Source organism: Mauremys mutica, chromosome 12 (assembly GCF_020497125.1).
Source record: "Mauremys mutica isolate MM-2020 ecotype Southern chromosome 12, ASM2049712v1, whole genome shotgun sequence".
In the NCBI taxonomy this organism is placed as follows: domain Eukaryota; kingdom Metazoa; phylum Chordata; order Testudines; family Geoemydidae; genus Mauremys; species Mauremys mutica.
Genome location: NC_059083.1, coordinates 15,899,211 through 15,923,524, shown reverse-complemented (window position 1 = coordinate 15,923,524; position 24,314 = coordinate 15,899,211). Strand labels below are relative to the sequence as shown.

The following is a 24,314-nucleotide window of genomic DNA, read 5'->3' as shown; positions in this document are numbered from 1 at the left end:
GAGGAGGCCCATTGGGTGGGAGGAATTCGCCCATTTCTGGAACAGGAAACAATCCCCTTGGGCAGGGCTGGGAAGGAAAACTTAACAGATCCCTGGTGCTGCAGCCTGAATCTACCAGCCGGAGGCTGCTCTGGAATATGAAGGGGGCACCCAGGGGAGAGGCCCCGGCGAGAGGCCCCGTCCCCTCACCCTCAGCTGCTGGGAGTAAGGAGGGTGTTGGCATTCCTGTCCCTGGATCCTGCTCCGGGTCTCCATCTCCTGTGCCAGCCTCTGGCTAGTGGGTGTAAGATAAACAGGAAAGCTCCTGCTCTCCTCCCGTGGGAACGTGGCTGGGGCAGCAGGTGCTGAGTGGGGGACTCTTGTGTCAGATGCCGGTGACCTTCGAGGAGGTGGCTGTGTATTTCACCCAGGGGCAGGGGGCTCTGCTGGACCCCGCTCAGAGAGCCCTCTACAGGGACGTCATGCAGGAGACCCATGAGACTGTGACCTCGCCGGATAAGGGATTCCCGTCCCCTCGGTTATTGGAAGCTAGGGGAGGGAGGTCTGTGATGTGGCTTGTGGTCCCTTAGATTTCAAGGCTCCAATGTCCCCAGATCCAGTGTGAGGGAGACTTTACTCTCTTTGCCTTCTTCCATGAGGTAAGGAAGTCAGAAATACAATGGAGAGGATTATTCATTCCCATCCCAACAGCTTTCAAGGGGGCGGAAGCAGCGCATTGACCTGCCTGTATTAATTCTCACTCACACACAGAATCCCTGTCCCCCTCCCCTCCTGGGACTAGCTCCATCTGTGAGGAGGGCTCTGGAGACAGGAAAAGGCAGGGGCTGAATGTCAGCAAATCCCCTAGAGTGCCCAGATCCTGGAGGCCCCCCCTCCAGACATCTGCCTCTCCCAAGGGGGATCAGTGACCATGTTCCTGTCCGTTCAGAGTCCGTGTCCACCACAGCCCAGCACAGGGCCAGGTTAAAATCAAGGAATGTTCTTTGTAACACATCCGACTTCTTCCAATGCTTGACACACCCTGATCATGCCTGATTTTCCCCCCTCCCCCTTCCCAAGCCTGACCTGATCTCCCAGCTGGAATGAGGGGAAGAGCCGTGGGTCCTGGATACCCAGGCCTCCAAGGAAAGGGAGATCTCAAGAGATGCCCACGCCGGTGAGTTGTCAGTGAAATTGATGCAGAAACCATCTGTCGAGTGAAGGGAGAAGCTGGGACTCCTACCAATGTGTTGTGAGCGAATTGTTCCAGTTCTGCCTCATCTCACCCAGGTCAGGGTTGTATCCAGGTTATAGACTCATAGGACTGGAAGGGACCTCGAGAGATCATCTAGTCCAGTCCCCTGCACTCCTGGCAGGACTAAGTATTATCTAGACCATCCCTGACGGGTTTGTCTAACCTGCTCTTAAAAATCTCCAATGATTTCACCACCTCCCTAGTCAATTTATTCCAGTGCTTAACCACCCTGACAGGAAGTTTTTCCTAATGTCCAACCTAAACCTCCCTTGTTGTAATTTAAGCCCATTGCTTCTTGTCCTGTCCTCAGAGGTTAATGAGAACAATTTTTCTCCCTCCTCCTTGTAACAACCTTTCATGTACCTGAAAACTGTGATCATGTCTCCTCTCAGTCGTCTCTTTTTCCAGACTTAACAAACCCAGTTTTTTCAATCTTCCCTCATAGGTCATGTTTTCTAGACTTTTCATCATTTTTGTTGCTCTCCTCTGGACTTTCTCCAATTTGTCCACATCTTTCCTGAAGTGTGGCACTGTGAACTGAACACACTACTCCAGCTGAGGCCGTATCAGTGTGGAGTAGAGCGGAAGAATTACTTCTCATGTCTTGCTTACAACTCTCCTGCTAATACATCCCAGCATGATGTTTGTATGTATCCTCGTGGTGGTTTTCACTCATGGTTCCCCACCCAATGTCACCGACAGCTGGCATGAGCTTGCTGTCTGGTATCTGGTACTCCACCATCCACCATAACTGGATTATTCCTCCTCATCTTCCAAGCATGCCTCGAGTCTCTTTGTAGTCTCCATGCCTGGAAGGTGAGAAAGAACAACCCACTTGATCATGGAACATCATATGTCCAATTTAGAACCGCAGGAATTACAGAGGTTAATAGAATTTTACCTTTCTCAATCTCCCCAACAGTTACTGTGCTGTGTTTCTCCTCTTTGATCTTCCTCTTTCTTTCTTTCTTTCCTTCCACCATGGCACAGCAAATAACCCATCTTTGATTCTCTCTCCCTCTGTTTCCAGCAGGTGATGGGAGGATGAGTAAGAACAAGGAGGAGAATTCTCAGCAGGAAGTGGCTGAGGAAGTGGAACTGCACAAAACTTTATCAGGAAGATCCAAAGGGAATTTTTTCCAGAGTCATGAGCAGGGAAAAGCCTGGGAGATACCACACAAGTCAGAGAAGTGGCAGGGAAACGAGCCAGGGAAGAAAGTGGGTAAAACCACTAATTGTAAGGGAAATGGCAAGGACCTCGAGGAAACCGCAGCCCAGCAGAGAATCCACAGAGACGGAAGAAAAAACACATGCACCAAGTGTGGGAAAAGCTTCAGTCGTAGCTCAAACCTTGTTTCCCATTGGAGAATCCACACAGGAGAGAGGCCGTATAAATGTAGCGAGTGCGGGAAAAGCTTCAACCAGAGCTCCAACCTTATTTCCCATCAGAGAATTCACACGGGAGAGAGACCCTATAAATGTCTGGACTGTGGGGAAAACTTCAACCAGAGCTCAGACCTCATCACACATCAGAGACTGCACACGGGAGAGAAACCATATAAATGTTTTAGGTGTGGAAAAACTTTCAATCAGAGCTCAAATCTGATTTCACATCAGCGAATTCACACTCGAGAGAGGCCCTATAAATGCCTGGAGTGTGCGGAAAGTTTTGACTGGAGCACCCAACTTATTAGACACCAGCTAATCCACACAGGAGACAGACCCTATAAATGCCTCGAATGTGGGAAAAGCTTTAGTGACAGCTCAGCCCTTATTACACATCAGCGAACCCACACGGGAGAGAAGCCCTATAAATGCCTCGAGTGCGAGAAAAGCTTCAACCAGAGCTCCACCCTGATTAGACACAAGAGGACTCACACGGGAGAAAAGCCCTATAAATGCTCAGACTGCGGGAAACGTTTCAGTCAGAGCTCGAACCTAATTACGCATCAGAGACTCCACTCAGGAGAGAAACCGTGAATGTGGGTGATGCTTCAGTTGGAATTCAATCACATTATCCAACAGCAAATTCAGACAGGGAAGAGAGCTCGTAAATGTCCTTAGCATGGGAAAGATTTCAGCTGGAGCAAACACTATACTGGACATCAGCAACTCCAGCAGAGTTGAACCTGAGCTGTTAGTGGCCATAGGCACTGACTCCATGGGTGCTCCGGGGCTGGAGCACCCACAAGGAAAAATTGGTGGGTGCTTAGCATGCACCAGCAGCTCCCCGCCCCCCTGCCCCAGCTCACCTCTGCCTCCTCCCGTGGGCACACCGCGTGCCAGCTTTTCCCCTCTGGCTCCCAGCGCTTGTGCCGTGAAACAGCTGATTCACGCAGCAAGCGCTGGGAAGGAGAGGGAATACCGTGCGCTGGGGGAAGAGGCGGGGGTGGGGCGGGGATTTGGGGAAGGGAGCCAATAGGGGCAGTGAGGGGGCAGAGTTGGGGCGGGGACTTTGGGGAAGGGATTGGAATAGGGGTGGGGAAAGGGTGGAGTCAGGGCGGGGCCAGGAGTGAGGGGCCATGAGCCCTCACTGGCGCTGGGGAAAGTTGGGGCCTATGCCTCTGGCATCCCATGACCCAGCGTTCTCTGCTCTCCATGCTTTTGCATCATGCGTTGATTTCTTTGAGCTTAAATCAGACTCAGGAGGGCTGGAAATGAAAATGTCACAGACCTGGAGGGGGAATTCCAATGAATCCGAAACCCCATGTGTGATCCTTCTCAGCTTAAGTCCCAGTTTCCATCTTGCGGTAAATCAGCCTGCCGGGTATTTTCCTGCCAAGCTCTGGTTGTGTGCCGATGGGAAGGTGGTTTTTTTTTTCTTTCATGCTGATGATGCTAAATTTCTGTAAATAACATCGCTGAGTAATGAGGCATAAAGGGAAGGAAGTTTAGCTGGTTTAGAAGAGAACACGGGGAAATCTGTTCTCCTGAATTTGTGTCAACTGCAACATGCTCCAAAATTTCACATTATCTAACCCGAACATGCATTAGAACTCCCTGTATTCTGGTTTTCTCTTTCTTGAAGGCTGTTTTGTCACATACTTGGGTATTAGTTTTTGTTTGAATGGGGAGTGGAGTGGGGGGAGAGTTACATAGTTTTATTGTGGAAATTTATGAGACAAATGATTACTTGGCACAATATCCCTTCATTATTTTTGCTTTTTCATCCCTCTCTGCCATGAGATTTTAATATTGGTTGAACAGTTCATCCATTAGTTACTAATAACCGATTTTCAAGTAACTGCTGACACAAACACTGGTGGGCACATGCGAAAGTCATGGAGAGGCAGAGCCTGAAAAGGGGAAAGGAAGGTAACTGCCTGATCCCAGGGGTGAGGTGAGAGACAGGTAGGCGGGGGAGAGCATCGGAGGTGGGGGATACAGAGCTAGGAAGCTGCAGGGTTTGCTCCTGAGATCCAGATGGCCAAAGCTGAGAACTGTGAACTCGCTGCACTGCGGCTAGAAAGAGACAGGAAGTATCTTAGAAGTTTTAAGTGACTTTGTCACGTTCTCCAAAGGGAATGACGGGGTGACCGCCAGATTCCTGAAAGGATGAAGCTGAGCAGAGCCAAGAAAGAAGCCGGGGATGGCAACAGGCCAGCCCAGCCCTGAATCCAGGCTGGCCCCCATCACTGAGGCCAGCGGGCAGCAAGGAGCCTGACAGTTCTAGTCACCCCTTCCCCAACTACCGTAGTGTCTTGCGTGGGGACGATGGAGACTCTGTCCACCCCACTCGCCCGGGATGTCCGCAGGGAGGATAAAAGCTTCTGCTGGGATTGAAGATGCCGACACGTCTGTAAATTCACCCCGTTCTCTGACTCCTGTTAACAGCCCTCTGGATTTCCTGCTCCCGGAGCGGCTGTTTATGGGACTGAATCAGCATCGCTCACGGATTCTCTGCACTTTCCCACCCTCTTTACAAAGTTGCTGTCGCCGGCATCCGCGGGAAGCGGGAGCAGCAGGGTACTGGGATGGGGCACTGGGCTGAGCCGGGCCCTGGGTGGTAGGTGGGCTTAGCTTTTATTTCTTGCTTTGAAAGAATAAAGTAGAATTTACGTTCTCAAACTCCCAGAGTCCTTTGCCATGGATAATGACTAAAAACGGCCTTTAAGGGACACAGAGGGCATCTGCAGGGGTATTTCCCCAGCCCTGAGCCCCACGGACTGCAGATTAGGCAGCTGCCAACTCAGTGAGTTTTCAGAGTTGTCTCTAGGTGTGTAGGGAGACTCTCTTGGCTCAGAGGAAATCTCTTTTGGCAGCCATTTCCCAGTCGCTGACCTTCTGTGAGAGGAGCGCCGATCAGCCTGTGGAGCGAACGTGGAGACAAATAATTGGGTGAACAAAGAGGGCTATTTGTAGGGGGGGGCACAAATCCTGCCACTCTCTTTTTCCGACCCCCAATGACGTCTGTCTGTGGAGGGGGGGTGTTGCCCCTTTCCCTCTGTAAGCGTCTGCGTTATTAGCGCTTCCGGGCTTGCGGCGTGCAAAGGTCCTTTGGCAGACGACGCTGGTTCATGGACAGCTTGTAGACCAATGCCGTGTTTGGAACACCATTACTTTCTTCTTGACGGCGGCAGGGTCCAACTAGGTTTCCAAAACCGGTGGCTGGAGGCTCTCTCTTCCACCGATAAGGTTTGTCATTGAGGGGTGTGCTGGCCCCCCCAGAGCACAGCCTGACGAGATGATGGTTGGAAAAAAGGACCGCGCCTCTGCCTTGCCCCCTCCCACCCACTCCGCTCAGCTAGTTGTCCCCCGCTGCTCTGACCCACACGTGCCCCCCAAGCATTGTTCCAATATGTGTCATTGCGCCACTCAGACAGCGCCACCTGCTGGACCTGCTTGGGGCAGAGGGGGTGGAACCTGAACGCGCCCTCCAGGCCAGCCCAATGCCCAGCCCTGTCGGAGGGTATCAGCGGGTGGGCAAGAAGAAGGGGGGCCCGGCGTTTGAGTGTGACAACACAAAGGCTAAAGGAAGCCTGGGGGTGGGACAATGGGCAGGGACACCACGTTGGGGGGGGATGTCCCCTCTCCTTTGCTCTGGATCATCACCCTTACCCCGAGGACCGGGCTAGGAGACTCTCTGTGGTGGGGAGGGGAGATGCCCACACCGTGGGGTCGTAGCCACCATTGGGGTTGTCAGATGGTAGATGAGGTGGGAAACCCAAGCAGGTTTGGTCACCAGCAGTGGGAGTGTTTCCCCTTCTGCCCAGGCCAAAGGGCAGCCCCTCGGGACACGGCTCGAGCCTTCCCTGATGAGGCGCCTGCCTGGCAGAGATACCAGCTGGGACAACACAAAGGACCCCTTGGGACTCACTTCCTCACTGTCATGGGCGACAGGTGAAATTTCCCCTTGGGGACACTAGGCCCCTGCCCTGCCTCTTCTGGCTGACACCCTCCCTCTTCCCGCTGAGGCCACACACCCCTCTCGCTGCTCTCCACCCCCTCCTGTGGGGGTGGGGGGGGGTATGAGAGTTCGGTCAAGGCCATGGAGTGGGGGCTGAGAGCTCGGCCCTGGCCAGAGTCATGTTCTCAGCCCTGGCTGGGACCATGGCGGAGCTCTTGGCCATGGCCAAGCCCAGAGCCCCCTCCCTTATTCTACCCCCTCCCCCCCATGACCCTGCCCATCACCCCACCCCATTTCACTGCTCCCCCTGAGGGCCCCCCCGCTCATTTGCTCTTTTCCACTGTCTCCCCCTGCTGGCCCTGCGACTGAGCTCCTCCAGCCCCGGGACTGCAGACTTCCTGACGGGGCCCTTCCGCTTTTTGCTTTCCTCGGCCATTTCTGCTGGCAGCAGAGGTCTCACTGGTGGTGGTAGTGTCAGCAATAGAGTCCCTACCTGGGCCAGCAGCTGAGAGTGGGTGACGGGGGATGGATCACTTGATGATCACCTGTTCTGTTCATTCCCTCTGGGGCACCTGGCATTGGCCACTGTTGGAAGACAGGATACTGGGCTAGCTGGACCATTGGTCTGACCCAGTACGTCCATTCTTACGCTTGCCACCGGTGTTGCAATAGGACCAGTGATGGTGATGGTGACCACAGGGGAGAAAGCTGACGGGTGCTGGTAATGGTGCTGGGGGTTCCCCTCCCTCCGTCGCCTCCCCTTTCCCCATGAATGAAGCTGCTGGAGTGGAGGTGGGTCATAGGCCACCACAAGGTGGATGGACCATCCGTTGGTGGCTAAAGGAGTGGGGCCAGGGAAAGTAACCTAATGAATCCACCCCACTATCAGGTGATTGATAGATTCCAAAGCCAGAAGCAACCTTTGTGACCACCCAGCCTGACCTCCTGCATAGCACAGGTCAGAGACCTGCCCCAAAACAATTCCTAGGGCTGAAAAACATCCCGTCTTGCTTTCAAATTGGCAAGTCCGCCATGGTAAATTGTTCCATTGGTTAGATAATCTCACCATTGAAAATGTACGCCTTATTTCCAGTCTGACGGGAGAGGGAAATGCAACAGAAGGGGATCGGCGTCTCTGGTTGCACCGTGGGACTGTGTGAAAGAGGGAGTGACATGAGAGGGGATCAACTGAAAGTGGGGGCTAGAACGCCCGCGTGAGCTCACAAACCAGATGAGGCATGGCAGCAAAGCAGCGAACTGCACAGGGTTATGGGAAAGACACTGGAGAACTGTGGGGACGCGTGGGAGGGGAGCCCCAGCCCAAGGCAGGGGAGAGGGGACCAGTAGGTTCGCCCGGGCAGCGTGGGGCAGCAGATAGGTGGGCTGGGAGGATGAATGCAAAAACCAAACTGATGGGGAAAACTTAAGGAGGGGGGCAGAAAACAGACAAACAAAGGGCAAGAAGAGGGCAGGGTAAGGTTGGTAGCATGAGCCACACTCTCGGCGAGAAAGCAGGCCCATAGATTGGAATGGTGGGTGAAAGGAGCTGGAGTTAAGCCCAGGGGTGGGGGACACTGCCAGAGGGTGACAGAGGGCAAAAAATCCCAGCACAGGCGGGGCAGAGGGGTAACAGTTACCCCGGTGGGACTGAGACACCCGTGTTTGCACACAAAACAGCACATCAGCATGGGCTTCCCAGGGCTGGGTTCCTAAAGGCCCAGGCATCCCAATGCCGAGCCGCTGCCGCTCCTCTCTGTCTGATCTATCCAATTTGTCTTATCTGCGGCTGGGATTCCCTGAATTGCGTCCCATTCTCGTGATCCATTATTTTAAAGATATATTACATCGTTTTTTCACACCGCTTTACCTAGCAGGAACTGCTGCTGGTAGCAAATTACGTCAGCTTGCCGTTTCCCACTCCAGGTTGGTTGCAGCGGTACTGAACCGGCGGAGGAACCAGTTGCAGCAGCTTGGCTGGTCTGATTGTGATATGAAGAGATCTGGGGATTCATTTGAGGCGCCTCCCAGAGCGGTGACCGTGAGCTGAGGAAGGCTGGGTCGGAGCCCCCGCCTGCGTGTGATCAAAGGAACGCACACGTACCTTGCGGGATCCAGTACGCCTCATTTCAATACTTAGCCAGGGAGGTTGCATCAGTAGCAGGGTACAGGCGGGTCTTCTTGCCCTAGGGCTTGTCAGCAATTTGACCAGGCTGTAAGTGGGGCCACCTTCATTTGGATGGACTAGATAGGCCCCAAGAGTCAGCAGCGTTAGCATCACCGTGTCACGGTCCAACATGAAGAGCTTTACAAGGTTTGGAATACAGAGCCCTCGGCCTGCGTCGTTTCCGTGGCAACAGCCACCGTGAAAGATTTTTATAACCCTTTTTTTTAAAGATACAGAAAAAGAAGGGGCCAAAAACCCAGTTACTGTGCAAAGTGTTAAGTAACCATATCCCTTATTCGCTTGGAGAAGAGTGTTTTATAAGGAAAATCCCCTCTAGACAAGGGAAACCCCCACCCCCCCCCAAAACCCTCCAGGCCCATAGAAAGGTCTGAAACCCGAGCTCTGCCAGCTCTGGAATCTGCCCTCCGCAGTGCTCAAGGCTGAGCTTCCCACCTGGCTGCTGCGTCCACCAAAGGCCATTGTTACCCATTATTCAAGACAAAGGACTCCGGGAGTTTGAGAAACTCAGTTTGACTTGTTTATTCCCAAGCGGGAAATCAGAAGTCAAAGCCCCCCTTCCCACCCAATGCCCAGCCCTGCTCGGCACGGTGCATTTCAACCCCAGCCCAGCGGCACCAGCAACAGAGTGACCTCTTACAGCGGGTAGAAGAGGAGAGAGGATCCAAGAGACGCCCAGGATCCGGTCACAAAAGCAAACTCTCTGTGAGCAGGAAACCCAGGGAGCAGCATCTCCAATCCCAGCGGAGACATTTGTGGTGTGTGTGGGGGATAGGCAAGGTGGAGAGACCTTCTGCCATTCCCGCCCCAAACTCCTGGCAACACAAGTGCCCCATTTTCCCTCTGCAGGCCAGCGATACGCACACCCCATCCCTTAGGCTCCCGTGGGGCAAAGCAGATGACCCACGGCTGCAGCTATAGAAATCGTTAGCCCCCAGAGTTCTGTGCTGGCCCCGGGGCACAGGTTCCTCCGAGTTGTCTGCCCACCCCGCTTCATTACACTCGACTTCTGGAAACCCGCAACGCACACAGATTCGCTGCAAAGCAATGCCCCCTCCCGTTGACTAGCTTCACCTCAGTTCAACGCTCTCCCTAGCCCACGGCATCTAGTTGGGTCTATAGTGTCACCAAATAGAAGTTTATTTGCTAGAACTTTACAATGAAGATTCAGAGAGAAGCAAGTATAGGGATGGGAAACGTATGGTTACAACAAAGGGAATATATCAAACGCAATCTCGAGACTATGCTTATTAACAAGTTTCTTTCCCATCTCTTAAAGCATTTCTCACCCAACGGTCAGTCCATACAATGCGCGTCCAGAGCTGGAATCCACTTGGAGACCCTCACACTGGCAGACTATCGCCTCCAGAATGGACACCGTCTTGTGCCTTCTTTCATTTTCACGCAGTGCCAGACCTTGTGTCTCTTTTGAGACCCAGGGCATTTCATTAACTCCAATTTGTCCCCTGTTTAAGGTCTTTTCCTTGGACACTTTTGTGCTTTGTAAAGGCCCACGCCCGCGCCTTGTCTACACTTGGCTGGGCTGGGTTGGAAGATGTCAACTGTTCTCACTCTAGGCCGAGTTGGCTCCGAGAGCCACCCCGCCCCAGGTGACCAGCTTCACGTCCAGGAGCAATAGTCTACACCCTTAAAACATTTCCCATACGTACCTCCAGCAATAACCACGACAACCGCACACAGTCCCCTTTGGTCAAGTATCGCGAAGACGGCAATCGCAGAGAAACATTCCTATCTGGGCACGTTGAGGCAAGTCCCTGGGTATACACTTGTAACTGTCTACCTGCGTCTGTTTTCAAACTTAAGGCACTTGGGTCACAGTTCTTTGTTGCCTCTGGCCTCGGTGATGGGGCTCACCCTGGATTTTGGAAAGAACAGGCCTGCTGATTCCCCCACCTCTCTTCTCAGCTCCACTCAGGCTCCTGGGAATCAAGAGACACCCCCATCATTTCCTTGGAGGGCTCATTCAGAGCCCTTTAGCTTCACCTTCTTGTCTCACTGGCCCCTGTGCACCGAATGCAGCCTGGGCTGTCTGGATCTCAAAAGCAAACCCTGCAGGATTCCGGCTGTGTCTCTCTCCTCTCCCACCCTGCCCCGTCTGACTGCATCTTACATCTCTGCCAGGGGTCAGACGTAACTTCCTGCCCCGTTTCAGCCTCTGCCTTTCGGACAGCGACTCTCACATTCGCCCGTCAGTGTTTGTGCCAACGGCTGTTTATAGTGATCACTGTTGAAACAACGCTAACATCTCAAGGTAAAGGCTGGGGAAAATGCCTAGCTGATGGAACTTGGGGCGCTGGCTTGAAGTGGTTTCCATCATATACAGGGTTTATAAGCTGGTTCAATGGCTCTCAGCACCCCCCCCCCGTACAAAATTGTTCCAGCACCCCTGGGAAAATGGCAAAAGATAAAATAAGAAAGGCTTAAGTGGCATCTGGTCAGTTGCTTCATGAAGCCCCCATTAAATCTGCTCTACATCCTGTCATGTGATCAAATGGCCAACAGGAAAGAGAGAACAGGCCATCCTATTGGGGGGGGGGGTGTTATGGTACACTTCCATGTTCCTACCAAGTGAAATCCAGGACATGTTGTATTTGACTCAACTGCAGGAGAACAGTTTTACCTGAGTTCTCCTGTAAACTGCCTTATGCCTGTTTCACTTTGTGCCTCATGTTTTGTATCAAAATTTTAGCACCATCGTAATGAAGGGGGAAAAGAAAGAATGAAGGAAAGAACCACCACCACCACCAGAACAAAAAAAAACCCTTCCCACCTGCAAACAAACCGAGCGTGGCCGGCAAAACCCCACAAACCTCTTTACCAACAGATGGAAACTGGGACTTAGGTTCAGAATGATCATACCGTGTCTGGGATTTATTCGAATTCCCTGTCCGGGTCTGTGACGCTTTCAGCTCCAGCCGCCTTGATTTAGGATCAAAGTAATCAAAGCGCAATTCCTAAGCATGGAGACCTGAGAACAGTGTGCCATATGCCACTTTGGGAAATACAGGGGTAGGATAAAGGGAAGATAAATTCTCCATGGCATGGACAGAAGGTCCATGAAATTAAGGGGAGAAATGATTAAATTAATAGGCATCAGGTTTAAAACAAACAAAAGGAAGTACTTCTTCACACAGCGCACAGTCAACCTGTGGTACTCATTGCCGAGTGATGTTGTGAAGGCCAAAACTGTAACGGGGTTCAAAAAAGAATTAGATAAAAAGGCTAGGTCCATCAATGGCTATTAGCCAAGATGGTCAGGGACGCAACCCCACGTTCTACGTGTCCCTAAGCCTCTGACGGCCAGGAGCTGGGACTGGATGACTGGGGATGGATCACTCCATAATTTCCCCATTCTGTTCATTCCCTCTGAAGCATCTGGCGTCAGCCATTGTCGGAAGACAGGCTGCTGGGCTAGCTGGTCCATCGGTCTGACCCAGTGTGGCCGTTCTTAAGGTCAAACTGGGACGAGGGGAACGAAGTGGTCCTGGGGAAAGGTGAGAATCCCTCTGTCTCAAGTAACACAGAGGCTAACACAAACCATTTTTCTATCCCTGCCCGAATCCATTTATAACTATTCAGTTATGTCGGTCTGTTTTATTCAAAAACAAAGAAGCCTTTGGGACGACCCGAAGCAAGTTAAGAAGAACTGGGGATGAGGCACTGTGTCCCCGAAGCGGGAACTCGGTGACTAACACTCACCCTGCTAAACGAGCTCAGTGTGGGTCGGGATTAGAAAACGGGGTGGAAGTTTGGCCAGGGTCAGAAGGAAATGCGCTAGCTATCCCCGTCCACACTTCCTAATCTAAGAGAACACTCAGAGGCCGAGGGTGGCGAAACTGAGAGGGGATTCCTTGGCCTCTAGGCTTTTCTAGGGATCCTACAAGGGGAACTAAGGAAAGCAGGCCCTGTCGATTTTTCATTGCAGAAGGAGCAGGGGCGTGAATAGGGGAAATCATCTCCCTAACCCCATCCCTTCCACCGCCTCTTATCCCATGATCCCCAAATGCCCGATAGCCCCAGCACTCAGCTCCCCCTGCTTCCCAGCTCCAATATTTAATACTCCAGAGCTATTCCCAAAACCTGTCCTCCTTGGTCTCTTAACCTTTGATCCCCCAGAGCTCAGCACCCTTGTAGATTTGGGGAGATGAGGAGTTACCAGCCCCCCAGGGAACAGCTCCAGGTCAGTGGGGGAGCCCAGCCCAGGGGCTGGTGGAAGATGGGGTAGGGACAGGGGTCTAGAGTGAAGGTGGGGCCTGGCCCAAGTGTCCTTCTCCTCATCTCCATGGCAGGGGGATCCCGGCTGGGAGGGGAAGGGAGAGGTGGGAACTTCAGCCAGGCAGAGGGAGCGGCTGGAGGAGTTTCTCTCTCTCCCTTCCCCACCTGTGGCCCATCAGCTCAGCAGCCAGGGCTGTAGCAGGGAGCAGGGGTTGATGGGGGCTTCTCCTTCTCTGCCTGGGGTTTGCTTAGACCAGGCAGAGCCAGAGGGTCACTGACCAGCTGCTGCTGGATCCTCACCTCAGCAATGGGCAGCTGGTCACTTGGGAGCCAAATGCCCCTAATGTGTGCGGGAACGAGGAAACAGATTTTTTTTTTTTTTAAACACAGTAGTCAGCCCTAGTCAGGCACTGGTAGAATCTCTCTCCTGTTGTCCAATAACTGCTTTGTCTAGGCTACAAAGTTTTCCCGGCATAGCTAAGAGTGTGTGTGGGGAAAATCACACACCCCCAGCCATGCTGGCAAAACTCTGAGTATAGATGCAGCTAGTGCGTCTGTGGATTTAGCTAACCTCCTTCCAGGAGACTTTTTAACTAGTCTGGCAGAAGATCTCTGTTGGCTTGCGCTGCTTATCCACTAGGTGACCCTGCCAGCCGAGCTATCCCGGCCAAGGCTCTGTAGGGTAGACAAGCCCGTTAACTCTGCTTGAAGTATTTTCCACGCTCAGGATGTTTAAGAGGTATCTTCCCTGTATGGATTTGCTGAGGCCTAATATAAATCGCAGCCCCAGTTGTAGCGTCTCCCCCATTCAAGGTTTCTCTCCTGCGTGGAGTTTCTTGTGCACGCTAAGGTTTGATCTCCGATTGAAGCTTTTCCCGCAGTCGGGGCATTTATAGGGTTTCTCTCCTGTGTGGAGTCGCTGATGCACACTGAGGTTTGAGCGCTGACTGAAACTTTTCCCACACTCAGTGCATTTATAGGGTTTTTCTCCCGTGTGGAGCCTCTTGTGTCTGTTCAGGGTTGAGTTTTGATTGAAACTTTTCCCACAGTCCACACAGGTATAGGGCTTCTCTCCCGTGTGGGTTCGCTGATGTGAAATAAGGGATGAGCTGTCACTATAGCTTTTCCCACAGTCGGGGCATTTATAGGGTCTTTCTCCCGTGTGGAGCATCTGATGTTTCACAAGCTGCGTACTCCATCTGAATCTCTCCCCGCAGCTGGGGCACTGATAGGGTGTCTCTCTCGTATGGATTCTCTGATGTAAGATAAGGGTTGAACTCCGCATGAAACATTTCCCACAATCAAAGCATTTATAAGGGATCTCTCCTGTGTGGAGTCTCTGATGTGTAACCAGTTCTGAGCTCCACTTCAAGTTTTCCCCACAGTCCAAGCACGTATAATGTTTTTCTCTGCTGTGGGTTATCATGGATGCATCTCCTGCATGGATTATTTTGTGCGTATTAAGCTGTGATCTCTGACCGAAACTTTTCCCACACTCGGTACATTTATAGGGTCTCTCTCCTGTGTGGATTATTGTGTGTGTATTCAGGTGTGATCTCTTACTGAAGCTCTTCCCACACTCGGTACATTTATAGGGTCTCTCTCCCGTGTGGATTCTCTGATGAGAAATGAGGTTTACTCTCTGAATGAAGCTTTTCCCACACTCGGTACATTTAAAGGGTCTCTCTCCCGTGTGGATTCTCTGATGGGCAATGAGGTTTGAACTACGACTGAAGCTTTTCCAACACTCAGTGCACGTGTACTTTCTCTCTTCTGTCTGGATTTTCTGTTGGGCTGTGGTTTCCTTGGGATTACTGCATCCTCTCCTACAATTAATGGCTTTACCCACTTCTTTCCCTTTGTGCTTCTCTGACTTGGGCCGATTCCCCCAGACTTTTCCCTGTTCAGCACTCTGGGAAAAATTCTCTTTGGATCTTCCCGATAACATCCTATGCAGTTCCTGTTGCTCAGGATGTTCCTGCTGTGGATTCTCTTCCTTGATCTCACTCACTGTACCTTCACCTGCTGAAACAGAGAATCCAGACAGGAGTCATTCTCTGTGCTGGGGGGAAAGGAAATAAAGGGGAATAGCAAAGGGGAACCACGATGCAAGAACCGTTGGGAAGACTGAGAAAAGTAAAATGTATTAATCCAGCTATAATTTTTCCTTCTTGGAAGTGGTTACAACTGGATTATTCCTCCTCATCTCCCAAGCACGAAGGCTCTTTTTTGTCTTTAACCTCTCTGTCTTCACAGTGTAGGTGGATTGGGGCAGAGAACTGACGGCCTCTCTGACTCCCCAGCCAACTTCCCCTTTGAGGAGACAAATTCTAAATGACAACGAATAATCATTAGCCATCTCCAGGCAGGATACGCTATCTACTTACTCATCTGTTATACAAAAGATAAAGTCCGGCATCCTCTAAGTATGGCTAACAGGCTTTGCTCCTAGATGTATATATTTACATTTAGCTGTATTAAAACCCACATTGTTTGCATGCACCCAGTTTACCAAGTGATCCAGATTGCTCTGTATCAGTGACTTGGCCTCTTCATTATTTACCAATCCCCCCAATTTACATGTCACTGGCAACCATTACCAGTGATGATTTTATGTTTTCTTCTAGGACATTGAAAAAAAATGTTAAATAGTGTAGGGACAAGAACCGATGCCTGCAGGACCGCACTGGAAATAGATCCACTTATTGACAATTCCCTGTTTACAGTTACATTTTGAGATCTATCAGTTATCCAGTTTTTAAATCCATTTAACACGTGCCATGTTAATTTTATATCATTGTCGTTTTTTAATCAAAATGACATGCAGTGCCAAGTCAAACGCCTTACAGAAGTCTAAGTATATCTTGATTTTAATAAAGCTTTTGACATTTCCTTAGTTTGCTTATGAGAATGTCTTGTGGTGAGATGAAATTACTATCAGCTGGGTGCACAACTGGTTCCAAGACCATACCCAAAGAGTAGCAATCAGTGGTTTGTTGTCAAACTGGGAGGGCATATCTAGTGGGGTCCCGCAGGAGTCCGTCCTGGATCCAGTACTATTCAGTATTTTTATTACCGACTTGGATAATGGAGTGGAATGTACGCGTATCAAATCTGCATATAACATCAAGCTAGGAGGGGTTGCAAGCACTTTGGAGGACAGGATTAGAACTCAAAGCAACTTTGACAAGTTGGAGAATGGGTTTGAAAGATGAAATTCAGTAAAGAAAATTGCAAAGTGCTACACTTACAAAGGAAAAATCAAACCCACAACTACAAAATGGGGAATAACTGGCTGGGTGGTCGTATTGTTAAAAAGGATCTGGTGGTTATAGTGGAGCACAAATTGAATATAAGTCGATGTTGTGGCGGTGAAAAAGACTGATATGATTCTGGAGTGTGTTACCAGGAATATTGTATGTAAGACACAAAGTCATTATCCCGCTCTGCTCGACACTGGTGAGGCCTCACCTGGAATATTTTGTCCAGTTCTGGGCACCACACTTGAAGAAAGATGGTGGAAAAAGTCCAGAGGAGGGCAATAAAAATATAAGGTTTAGAAAACCTGACCTATGAGAAAAGGTAAAATAAACTGGGCATGTTTAGTCGTGAGAAAAGAAGACTGAGGGAGGACCTAATAATAGTCTTCCAATATGCTAAGGGCTCTTATAAAGAGGACAGTTCTCCATGTCCACTGAAGGTCAGAAAATAAGTAATCATCTTAATCTGCAGCAAGGGAAATTTTGGAAAAATCTTTCTAACTATAAGAATAAGAACATAAGAATGGCCACACTGGGTCAGACCAAAGGTCCATCTAGCCCAGTGTCCTGTCTTCCGACAGTGGCCAGTGCCAGGTGCCCCAGAGGGAATGAACAGAACAGGGGATCATCAAGTGATCCAATCCCTGTCGCCCATTCCCAGCTTCTGGCAAACAGAGGCTAGGGACACCATCCCTGCCCACCCTGGCTAATAGCCATTGATGGACCTATCCTCCATGAATTTATCTAGTTCTATTTTGAAACCTCTTATGGTCTTGGCCTTCACAACATCCTCTGGCAAGGAGTTCCACAGGTTGACTGTGTGTTGTGTGAAGAAATGTTTCCTTTTATTTGTTTTATACCTGCTGCCTATGAATTTCATTTGGTGACCCCTAGTCCTTGTGTTATGAGAAGTAGTAAACAATACTTCCTTATCTACTTTCTCTAAACCAGTCATGATTTTATAGACCTCCATCATACCTCCCCTTAGCTGTCTCTTTTCCAAGCTGAAAAGTCCCAGTCTTATTAATCTCTCCTCATACGGGAGACGTTTCACACCCCTAATCATTTTTGTTGCCCTTTTCTATACCTTTTCCAATATAGAATAGTTAAGTACTGGCATAGGCTTCTGAGGGAGGCTGTGGAATCCCCATCATTGGAGGTTTTTAATAACAGGTTAGATAAATACTTGTCAGGGATGGTCCAGGTATACTTAAGAACATAAGAACGGCCACACTGGGTCAGATCAAAGGTGCATCTAGCCCAGTATCCTGTCTTCCGACAGTGACCAAAGCCAGGTGGCTTCAGAGGGAATGAACAGAACAGACAATCAACAAGTGATCTATCCCCTGTCCTCAGAGCAGGGGGGCTCAACTAGATGACCTCTCGAGGTCCGTTCCAGCCCTACATGTCTGTGTGTCTTTGAATCCCTAGAAAAGCCCAGATTTGCGGGAAGGTTCTAGATTTGCCCAGGAAGTCCATGAACTCTCCTAAATAGTCATGCTCCAGAAGGAAAAAAACTGTGAGGTTCCAGGGCAGGGGATGCTGGTTCAGTAGGAATGGGAGTTTGGAGAACCGGGAACAGACCTTTCCCCCATCCATGATGATCAAAGATGCTGATCTGACACATGGAAGAATATGAGAGACTTTGGGTACCTGAACCACTAATTTCTAATTACCTGCCTGAGGGGGTCAATGATTTAGTTCTTATTTGTATGTATCTAATTTGCATCTGCTTAGTCAGTTGATCTAGAGACGGCACTTTAGCTCAAATTCTTTTAATCGTTAGAAGCCTTATGTTAGAGCCCTTCATAGGACTAGTGTAGACCCGCTGCCATAATAGCGGGAGTGGGATGAAAAAGAGTCCCATGCAGGACTCTACCTTATGTCATGAGCTCCTCAGAGCAGATACTGTCCTTCATGAGGGCTTAGTAAGCAACCAGCACGCAGTGGGCACCCCAGTAAACAAACAGGACAAGGATAGCTGGGGAAACCTGTTTGGCTGAATAGTTTATTCATTGGAAAATGCAGTTTCATTTGACCAGAAACTATTTGTAGACTTGTATCAAGTTCGGTGAATATTTTCAACTGACACCAAATACTGGAAATGTTGCAGAAATGGCTTAAACAGAACGATTCGCTACTATGAATGACAAGGAACAGTCGCTGGGACCGGAAAGGTGAGGGTGAATGAGTCTAGATACCAGTGGGGACGGCATTCATGTAGGGTGTGGGAGACCCTTCTCCAATGACTGTTTTCTGATGAGTAGAGAAGCTTCAACAGGAGAGACCGAGTGAAGCCTACATCAGAAGATCCCACAGCCCAGTGATTACAGCACATTTGCTGAGAGGTGGGAGACCCAAGTTCAAATCCCTTCTTCCCATCAGGCAGAGGGAGGAACTGAACTGGTGCTGGGTGAATACCCTAGTTCAGTGGTTCTCAAACTTCATTGCACCATGACCCACGAAACCAACAACTCACCCGTATGGGAGCCTCTTGGGATCTCCCCTTCCTCAGAGGCCTTGAGATCCGGGACCCACAGCTCTTCCCCTCGTTCCAGCTGGGTGATCAGCTCAGGTTTGGGAACGGGGTTTCCTGCTCGGGGGGGGGGGGGTGAAACCAGGCGAGATCAGCGTGTGTCAGGTACTGGGAGAGTATTAGTCACAAAGCACATTCCCCTGATTTTAACCTGTGCTGGGGGGACATGGAATCCAAGCCACCTGTGGTGCCCGGCGATCACTCAGTACTCACGGTGATTGAGAGAGCTCTGCCTTGTTTCCACTCTGTGTGCATAACAAGAAGAACTTCACTGCCCCTCGGCCCAGATTCTGTCTGGGAAGCTCAGCCCTTAAAGGCACAGCCCCTAACACCACATAGATGGGAACATGGCCTTCGAGCCTCCTTCGGTGAGGCCCATCTTTGGGTGTGGTGGTGGTGGTGTGGGGGAGTTGTGCGTGTGACACTGCTTCCACCCTGGAAAGCTTGAGGGATGGGGGTGAACTGGCATCCTCACTGCGTGGCTGGATCCCCTGTCCCATAAGAGGGGTGCGCAGATGAAAGTCTCACACTGGGTCAGGAGGCTGGGAAATCTAACTGACCGGGAAAGAACCTGAGCAGAAAAACTGGGCACATCACAGACCGCACGGCTTTTAATACCCGAGGGCACGGGAATCCCTTACCCAGCGAGGTCACCGTCTCATAGTTCTCCTGCATGACGTCCCTGTAGAGGGCTCTCTGAGCGGGGTCCAGCAGAGCCCCCTGCCCCTGGGTGAAATACACAGCCACCTCCTCGAAGGCCACCGGCCCCTGAAACAACAAGAGCCCCCCACTCAGCACCTGCTGCCCCAGCCGCAATCCTGCTAGTCACAGGGGAGGAGGCCGATAAAATGGAAGCTCGGGGGGGGGGGTGTCACGGAGTAGCAGAATCCCACCCCCATCCTGCTCAGAGCAGCCAGGAGGCTTCAGGGAGGGGAGAAGGTGGGAGCTCCTTGTCCCTCCCAGCGGATGGAGGGGGGCAGGGGCCTTCCCGTTCATCACACACCCACTAGCCAGAGGCTGGTACAGGAGATGGGGCCCCTCAGCAGGGTCCGGGGGCAGGAATCCCAACCCCATTCCCAGCAGCTGGGGGTGAGGGGATGAGGCCTCTCCCCTGGGTGCCCACTTCGTATTCCAGAGTAATAGGTTCAGGCTCCAGCGCGGAGATTTTCTTAGCTCTGTCCCCACCCTGGGGAAATTCCCACTCCCTGACAACAGGGAAGTTCCCGTCCCAGCAAGTTTTCACACCCTGTCCCTGCCCCCTTCTTCACCCTATTTCCTGTCCCGCTCCCAGACACCAACCCACCCGCAGCTCCCGGAAAATCCCCTACCTGAGCCGGTATCACTGCAGCCATTTCCCTGCCCCGGGCCCTGAGAGGATGGGACAAGCTGGTGGTTACTCTGCAGCCTGTCGGGGCGAGAGGGGCGATGGGGGAGGTTTCAGAAGGGGCTGGAGTCTGTTTCACATCCCCAACGCTCCCCGGGCTCCTTCCCGGCAGACAGACGCTCTGGACCCTGCCCCACTGGGTCACTTTACTCCAGCGCAGACCTGGCCCCTCCTCCCAGGACCGAAACCACCGAGACTTTTAAACCCTCCCAGGAACAGAGACTTTGACCCCAGGGCTAGAAAAGAGCAGAATCAATGGTGCCGCGTTTTGGAGCTTACACGGAGCCCAGACCTGAAGAAAAGCTCACAAGCGCGTGTCTCTCACCAACAGAAGCTGGTCCAATAAAAGATATCACCTCCTCCACTTTGTCTCTAGATTTGTTTAAGGCCATAAGGGAGTGATACAGCTCAGAGCAACGGCCCCTGTATTTTTCTCATAAGTGATCCAGCCAAGGCCCCAACTTTCAGGCTTTGCCTTTCTTGGGTGGGAACGTCCCTCTCCCCTTCCTGGGGATCGTACCTGCCTGCACGATCCCCTGACTATACCGTGATATCCCCAGCCAAAGACAGACCACCCCAGCATCTCCCCTCGGAGACGGTACGCGACGTGACTGCCACAGGAATAACTTTCCACACAGCTGTTTCTAAGCAAGCAGATTTAGAAAGCACATTAAATACAATAAAAAGAACCAACACACGTGGTAATAAGCCTACCAGAGATCACCCCCTCGCTTCAGCAAAGGCTCTGGCTGGCTATTAGGCCTTCAACTCCCACACAGGTCCTTTCCTGTGGTCATAAGAAGCTTCAACTCAGTCTTATGGGGCTTCAGGAGGCCAAAGTCCTTCCAGTACTTTCCTAAGGATTGGGGCCTGGCCCGCATAGAACCAGAGGTCCTGTCTGTTTGCTGGGTCCTGAGCCTGTTTAAAACCAGGTTTTCTCACCAAAAAATGTTCCTTGTTCCAATCTATGAGAGCACCTTCCCTCTTATCCCGTGGCAGCTTACTTTGTATAAGAGCCTTTGGTGAGGGACCTTATCAAAGGCTTTCTGAAATTCTAAATACAGTATATCCACTGGATCTCCTTGGCCCACATGCTTGTTGACCACCTCAAAGAATTCTAGTAGACTGGTGAGGCATGATTTCCCTTTACTAAAGCCACGTTGACTCTTCCTCTTCCTGTTCATCTATGTCTGACAATATTGTTCATTATAGTTTCAACCAGTTTGCCCGGTACTGAAGTCAGGCGTAGAGGCCTGTAATTGTCGGGATCACCTCTGGAGCCCTTTTTAAAAATTGGCATCACATTAGCTATCCTCCCGTCATCTGGTACAGAAGCTGATTTAAATGATAGGTTACAGACTACAGTTAGTAGTTCTGCAATTTCACATTTGAGTTCCTTCAGAACTCTTGGGTGAATCCCATCTGGTTCTGGTGACTTATTGCTGTTTAATTTATCAATTTGTTCCAAAACCTCCTCTAATGATACCTCAGTCTGGGACAGTTCCTCAGATCCGTCACCTAAAAAGAATGGCTTAGGTTTGGGAATCTCCCTCACTTCCTCAGCCATGAACACTGATGCAAAGAATTCATTTAGTTTCTCCGCAATGGCCTTATCACCCTTGAGTGCACCTTTAGCACCTCGACCGTCCAGTGGCCCCACTGATAGTTTAGCAGGCTGCCTGCTTCTGATGTACTTAAAAAAAAATTTGCTATTCTTTTTGAGTCTTTGGCTAACTCAGCGTTCTCAAACTGGGGGTCAGGACCCCTCAGGGAGTCGTGAGGTTATTACATGAGGGGTCGCGAGCGGTCAGCCTCCACTCCAAACCCCGCTTTTCCACCAGCATTTATAATGGTGTTAAATATATAAACAAGTGTTTTTAATTTATGGGAGGGGTCGCACTCAGAGGCTTGCTATGTGAAAGGGGTCACCGGTACAAAAGTTTGAGAACCACTGGGCTAACTGTTCCTCGAATTCTTTTTCGGCCTTCCTAATTGTATTTTTACACTTAATTTGCCAGTGTTTATGCTCCTTTCTATTTACCTCACTAGGATTTAACTTCCACTTTCTAAAGGATGACGTTTTGCCTCTCGCTGCTTCTTTTACTTTGTTGTTTAGCCACGGTGGCTCTTTTTGGGTTCTGTTTTCTAACCTGGGGTATATATTTACATTGAGCCTCTATTATGGTGTCTTTAATAAGCTTCCACGCAGCTTGCAGAGATTTCACTTTTGGCGCTGTACCCTTCAATTTCTGTTTAAACTAACCTCCTCATCTGTGTGTAGTTCCCCTTGCTGAAATTAAATGCTACACTGAAATGGAAGTACTATATTTATATTGCAATAGATTTATTTTATAATTACATGGTAAAAATGAGAAAGGCGGCATTTTTTTCAGCACCCGTGGCTGTGATGTTTTTGGATGTTTAGGTCTGATTTTGTAAGCAAGTGGTTTTTAAGTGAGGGGGAACTTGGGGGCATGCCAGATAGGGTGACCAGACAGCAAATGTGAAAAATCAGTACAGGGTGTGTGTGTGTGGGGGGGGATAATAGGAGCCTATATAAGAAAAAGGCCCCCAAATCAGGACTTTCCCTATAAAATCGGGACATCTGGTCACCCTAACGCCAGACAAATCAGCCTCCTGAAACGGGGACGGTAGCCTGGAAAGCCAGAGGACTAGATGACCGTCTCAGCCTATGATTCTGTGAGTGTCTGAGCGGAAGTAACCCAAAGCTAGTTTGTACCAACTGTTGCTAAAAATAGGCACTGTACGTTTATACGATGTTTTAAAGCGGTGTGGCTCCAGCAGGGCCCAACCCCGGCCTGGCGTCAATCAGCTGCAACCGCACTGGAATCAAGGAGTCCAGATTCCATGTGGTGTCAATCGGCCATAGCTCCATTCTGACCTGGGGGGAGCCACCCCGGTTTGCACGAGCCGCGGGTGCAGCTGCAGGCCGGGGGAGAAGGGGGTGCAATGCGCGCACACACGCTTTGCACCGGTTCCCAAGGGGCGCCTGGCGACGCGCACATCCACGCCTAGCAAAGAAAAGCGCCGCTGGCAGGAAAAAAAGGGAGGCAGGCGCAGGCATCAATCAACCCCGCTGAGCTGGTTGTTTCAACCTTCAACTCCCCAGCCAACGGCTCAGGGGGGTGGGGCGGGTTACCCGGGGTCTGCAGGGGGGAGGGTGTAACCTGGGTGGGGTGCAAAGGGAAGGTCTCTCTTACCTTCGCTCCAAGGGGCGTCCTCACTGGGGAGCAGGGGGCTGCTCAGCGGGGATCGTCCGGGGTCCCCCCTCCTTTGGTGGCAGTTCTGCTTCCCCAGGCGGGGGGGGGGGATGTCCGGGGCAGGCTGGGGTTTGCAAACTGGGGGAGCTGAGGGGGGGGAGGATGCTACTCCTGGATATTCACCTCACCCGGCTGCAGCCAGAGCTCGGGGGAGGGGGGGCTCCCGGAGCAGCAGCCTGGGCTGGAGGGGGGGCGGGGGGACTCTTGCAAGAGGCAATGCAACGCTCCCACCAAGAGCAACAAAGAGTTACTGTGCAGAGCAAATCACTTCCTGCTCCGGCGTGACGCCCAGCCCCCGCTGCTCCCCCGGCTCCCGGCAGGGTCCTAGCGGCGAACCGATCGCATTGCAAGCCGCCCTGGGCCCGAGCTTCCCGCCCCAGCCTCCCCCTTTGCTGCTGCAGGGGACGCGGTGCTGGGTGACACTGGCCCCGGGTGCGAGTCCAGCAAGGAGCCTGGCCAGGTGCGGCCGTTGCAGGGCCACCCAGAGGATTCAGGGGGCCTGGGGCAAAGCAATTTTGGGGGCCCCTTTCATAAAAAAAAGTTGCAATCCTATATTCTCGTGGGGGGGCCCTGCGGGGCCTGGGGCAAATTGCCCCACTTGCCCCCACCCCACCCCAGGCAGCCCTGAGCCGTTGCCAATGTTGCAAGCTGCTGCAGGTCTCCGCTTGCCGCGTAGCTGGGCCTGAACAGGTTCCTGCAAAGGGAGGATCTTTGGTGCTTCATTTGGGCCCCGGCCCCTCTGGGCTCGGCGGTTCATAGCCCCGGCCCCTCTGGGCTCGCAGCGTCCGTTGTGGATGTTAAAAAAAAAATTGCTTGAGCCCGGGCTCCTCTTTCATTACAAATTAAGCCCTGGC

The 24,314-nt window shown here is 51.3% G+C and overlaps 2 protein-coding genes and 1 long non-coding RNA gene across 3 annotated transcripts; 1 reads left to right on the top strand and 2 right to left on the bottom strand.

Annotated features, from left to right (window-relative positions):
* Nucleotides 1–210: 210 nt before the first annotated feature.
* On the top strand, nt 211–3,628 carry LOC123345746 (zinc finger protein 239-like). Its single transcript, XM_044982791.1, has 2 exons — nt 211–1,156; nt 2,265–3,628. Exon 2 carries the CDS (start codon nt 2,279–2,281, stop codon nt 3,212–3,214), a length of 936 nt encoding a protein of 311 aa, XP_044838726.1. The 5' UTR covers nt 211–1,156; nt 2,265–2,278; the 3' UTR covers nt 3,215–3,628.
* Nucleotides 3,629–12,064: 8,436 nt separating this feature from the next.
* LOC123345735 (zinc finger protein 501-like) lies at nt 12,065–19,490 on the bottom strand. Its single transcript, XM_044982775.1, has 3 exons — nt 19,437–19,490; nt 18,739–18,855; nt 12,065–15,024 (listed from the first exon to the last, which is right to left on the bottom strand). Exons 1-3 carry the CDS (start codon nt 19,468–19,470, stop codon nt 13,808–13,810), a joined length of 1,368 nt encoding a protein of 455 aa, XP_044838710.1. The 5' UTR covers nt 19,471–19,490; the 3' UTR covers nt 12,065–13,807.
* A 22-nt stretch (nt 19,491–19,512) lies between these two features.
* LOC123345762 lies at nt 19,513–23,537 on the bottom strand. The gene is made up of 3 exons (XR_006572861.1): nt 23,401–23,537; nt 20,124–20,200; nt 19,513–19,563 (listed from the first exon to the last, which is right to left on the bottom strand). It is a non-coding gene; the product is annotated as an uncharacterized LOC123345762 (long non-coding RNA).
* Between the last annotated feature and the right edge of the window lie 777 nt (nt 23,538–24,314).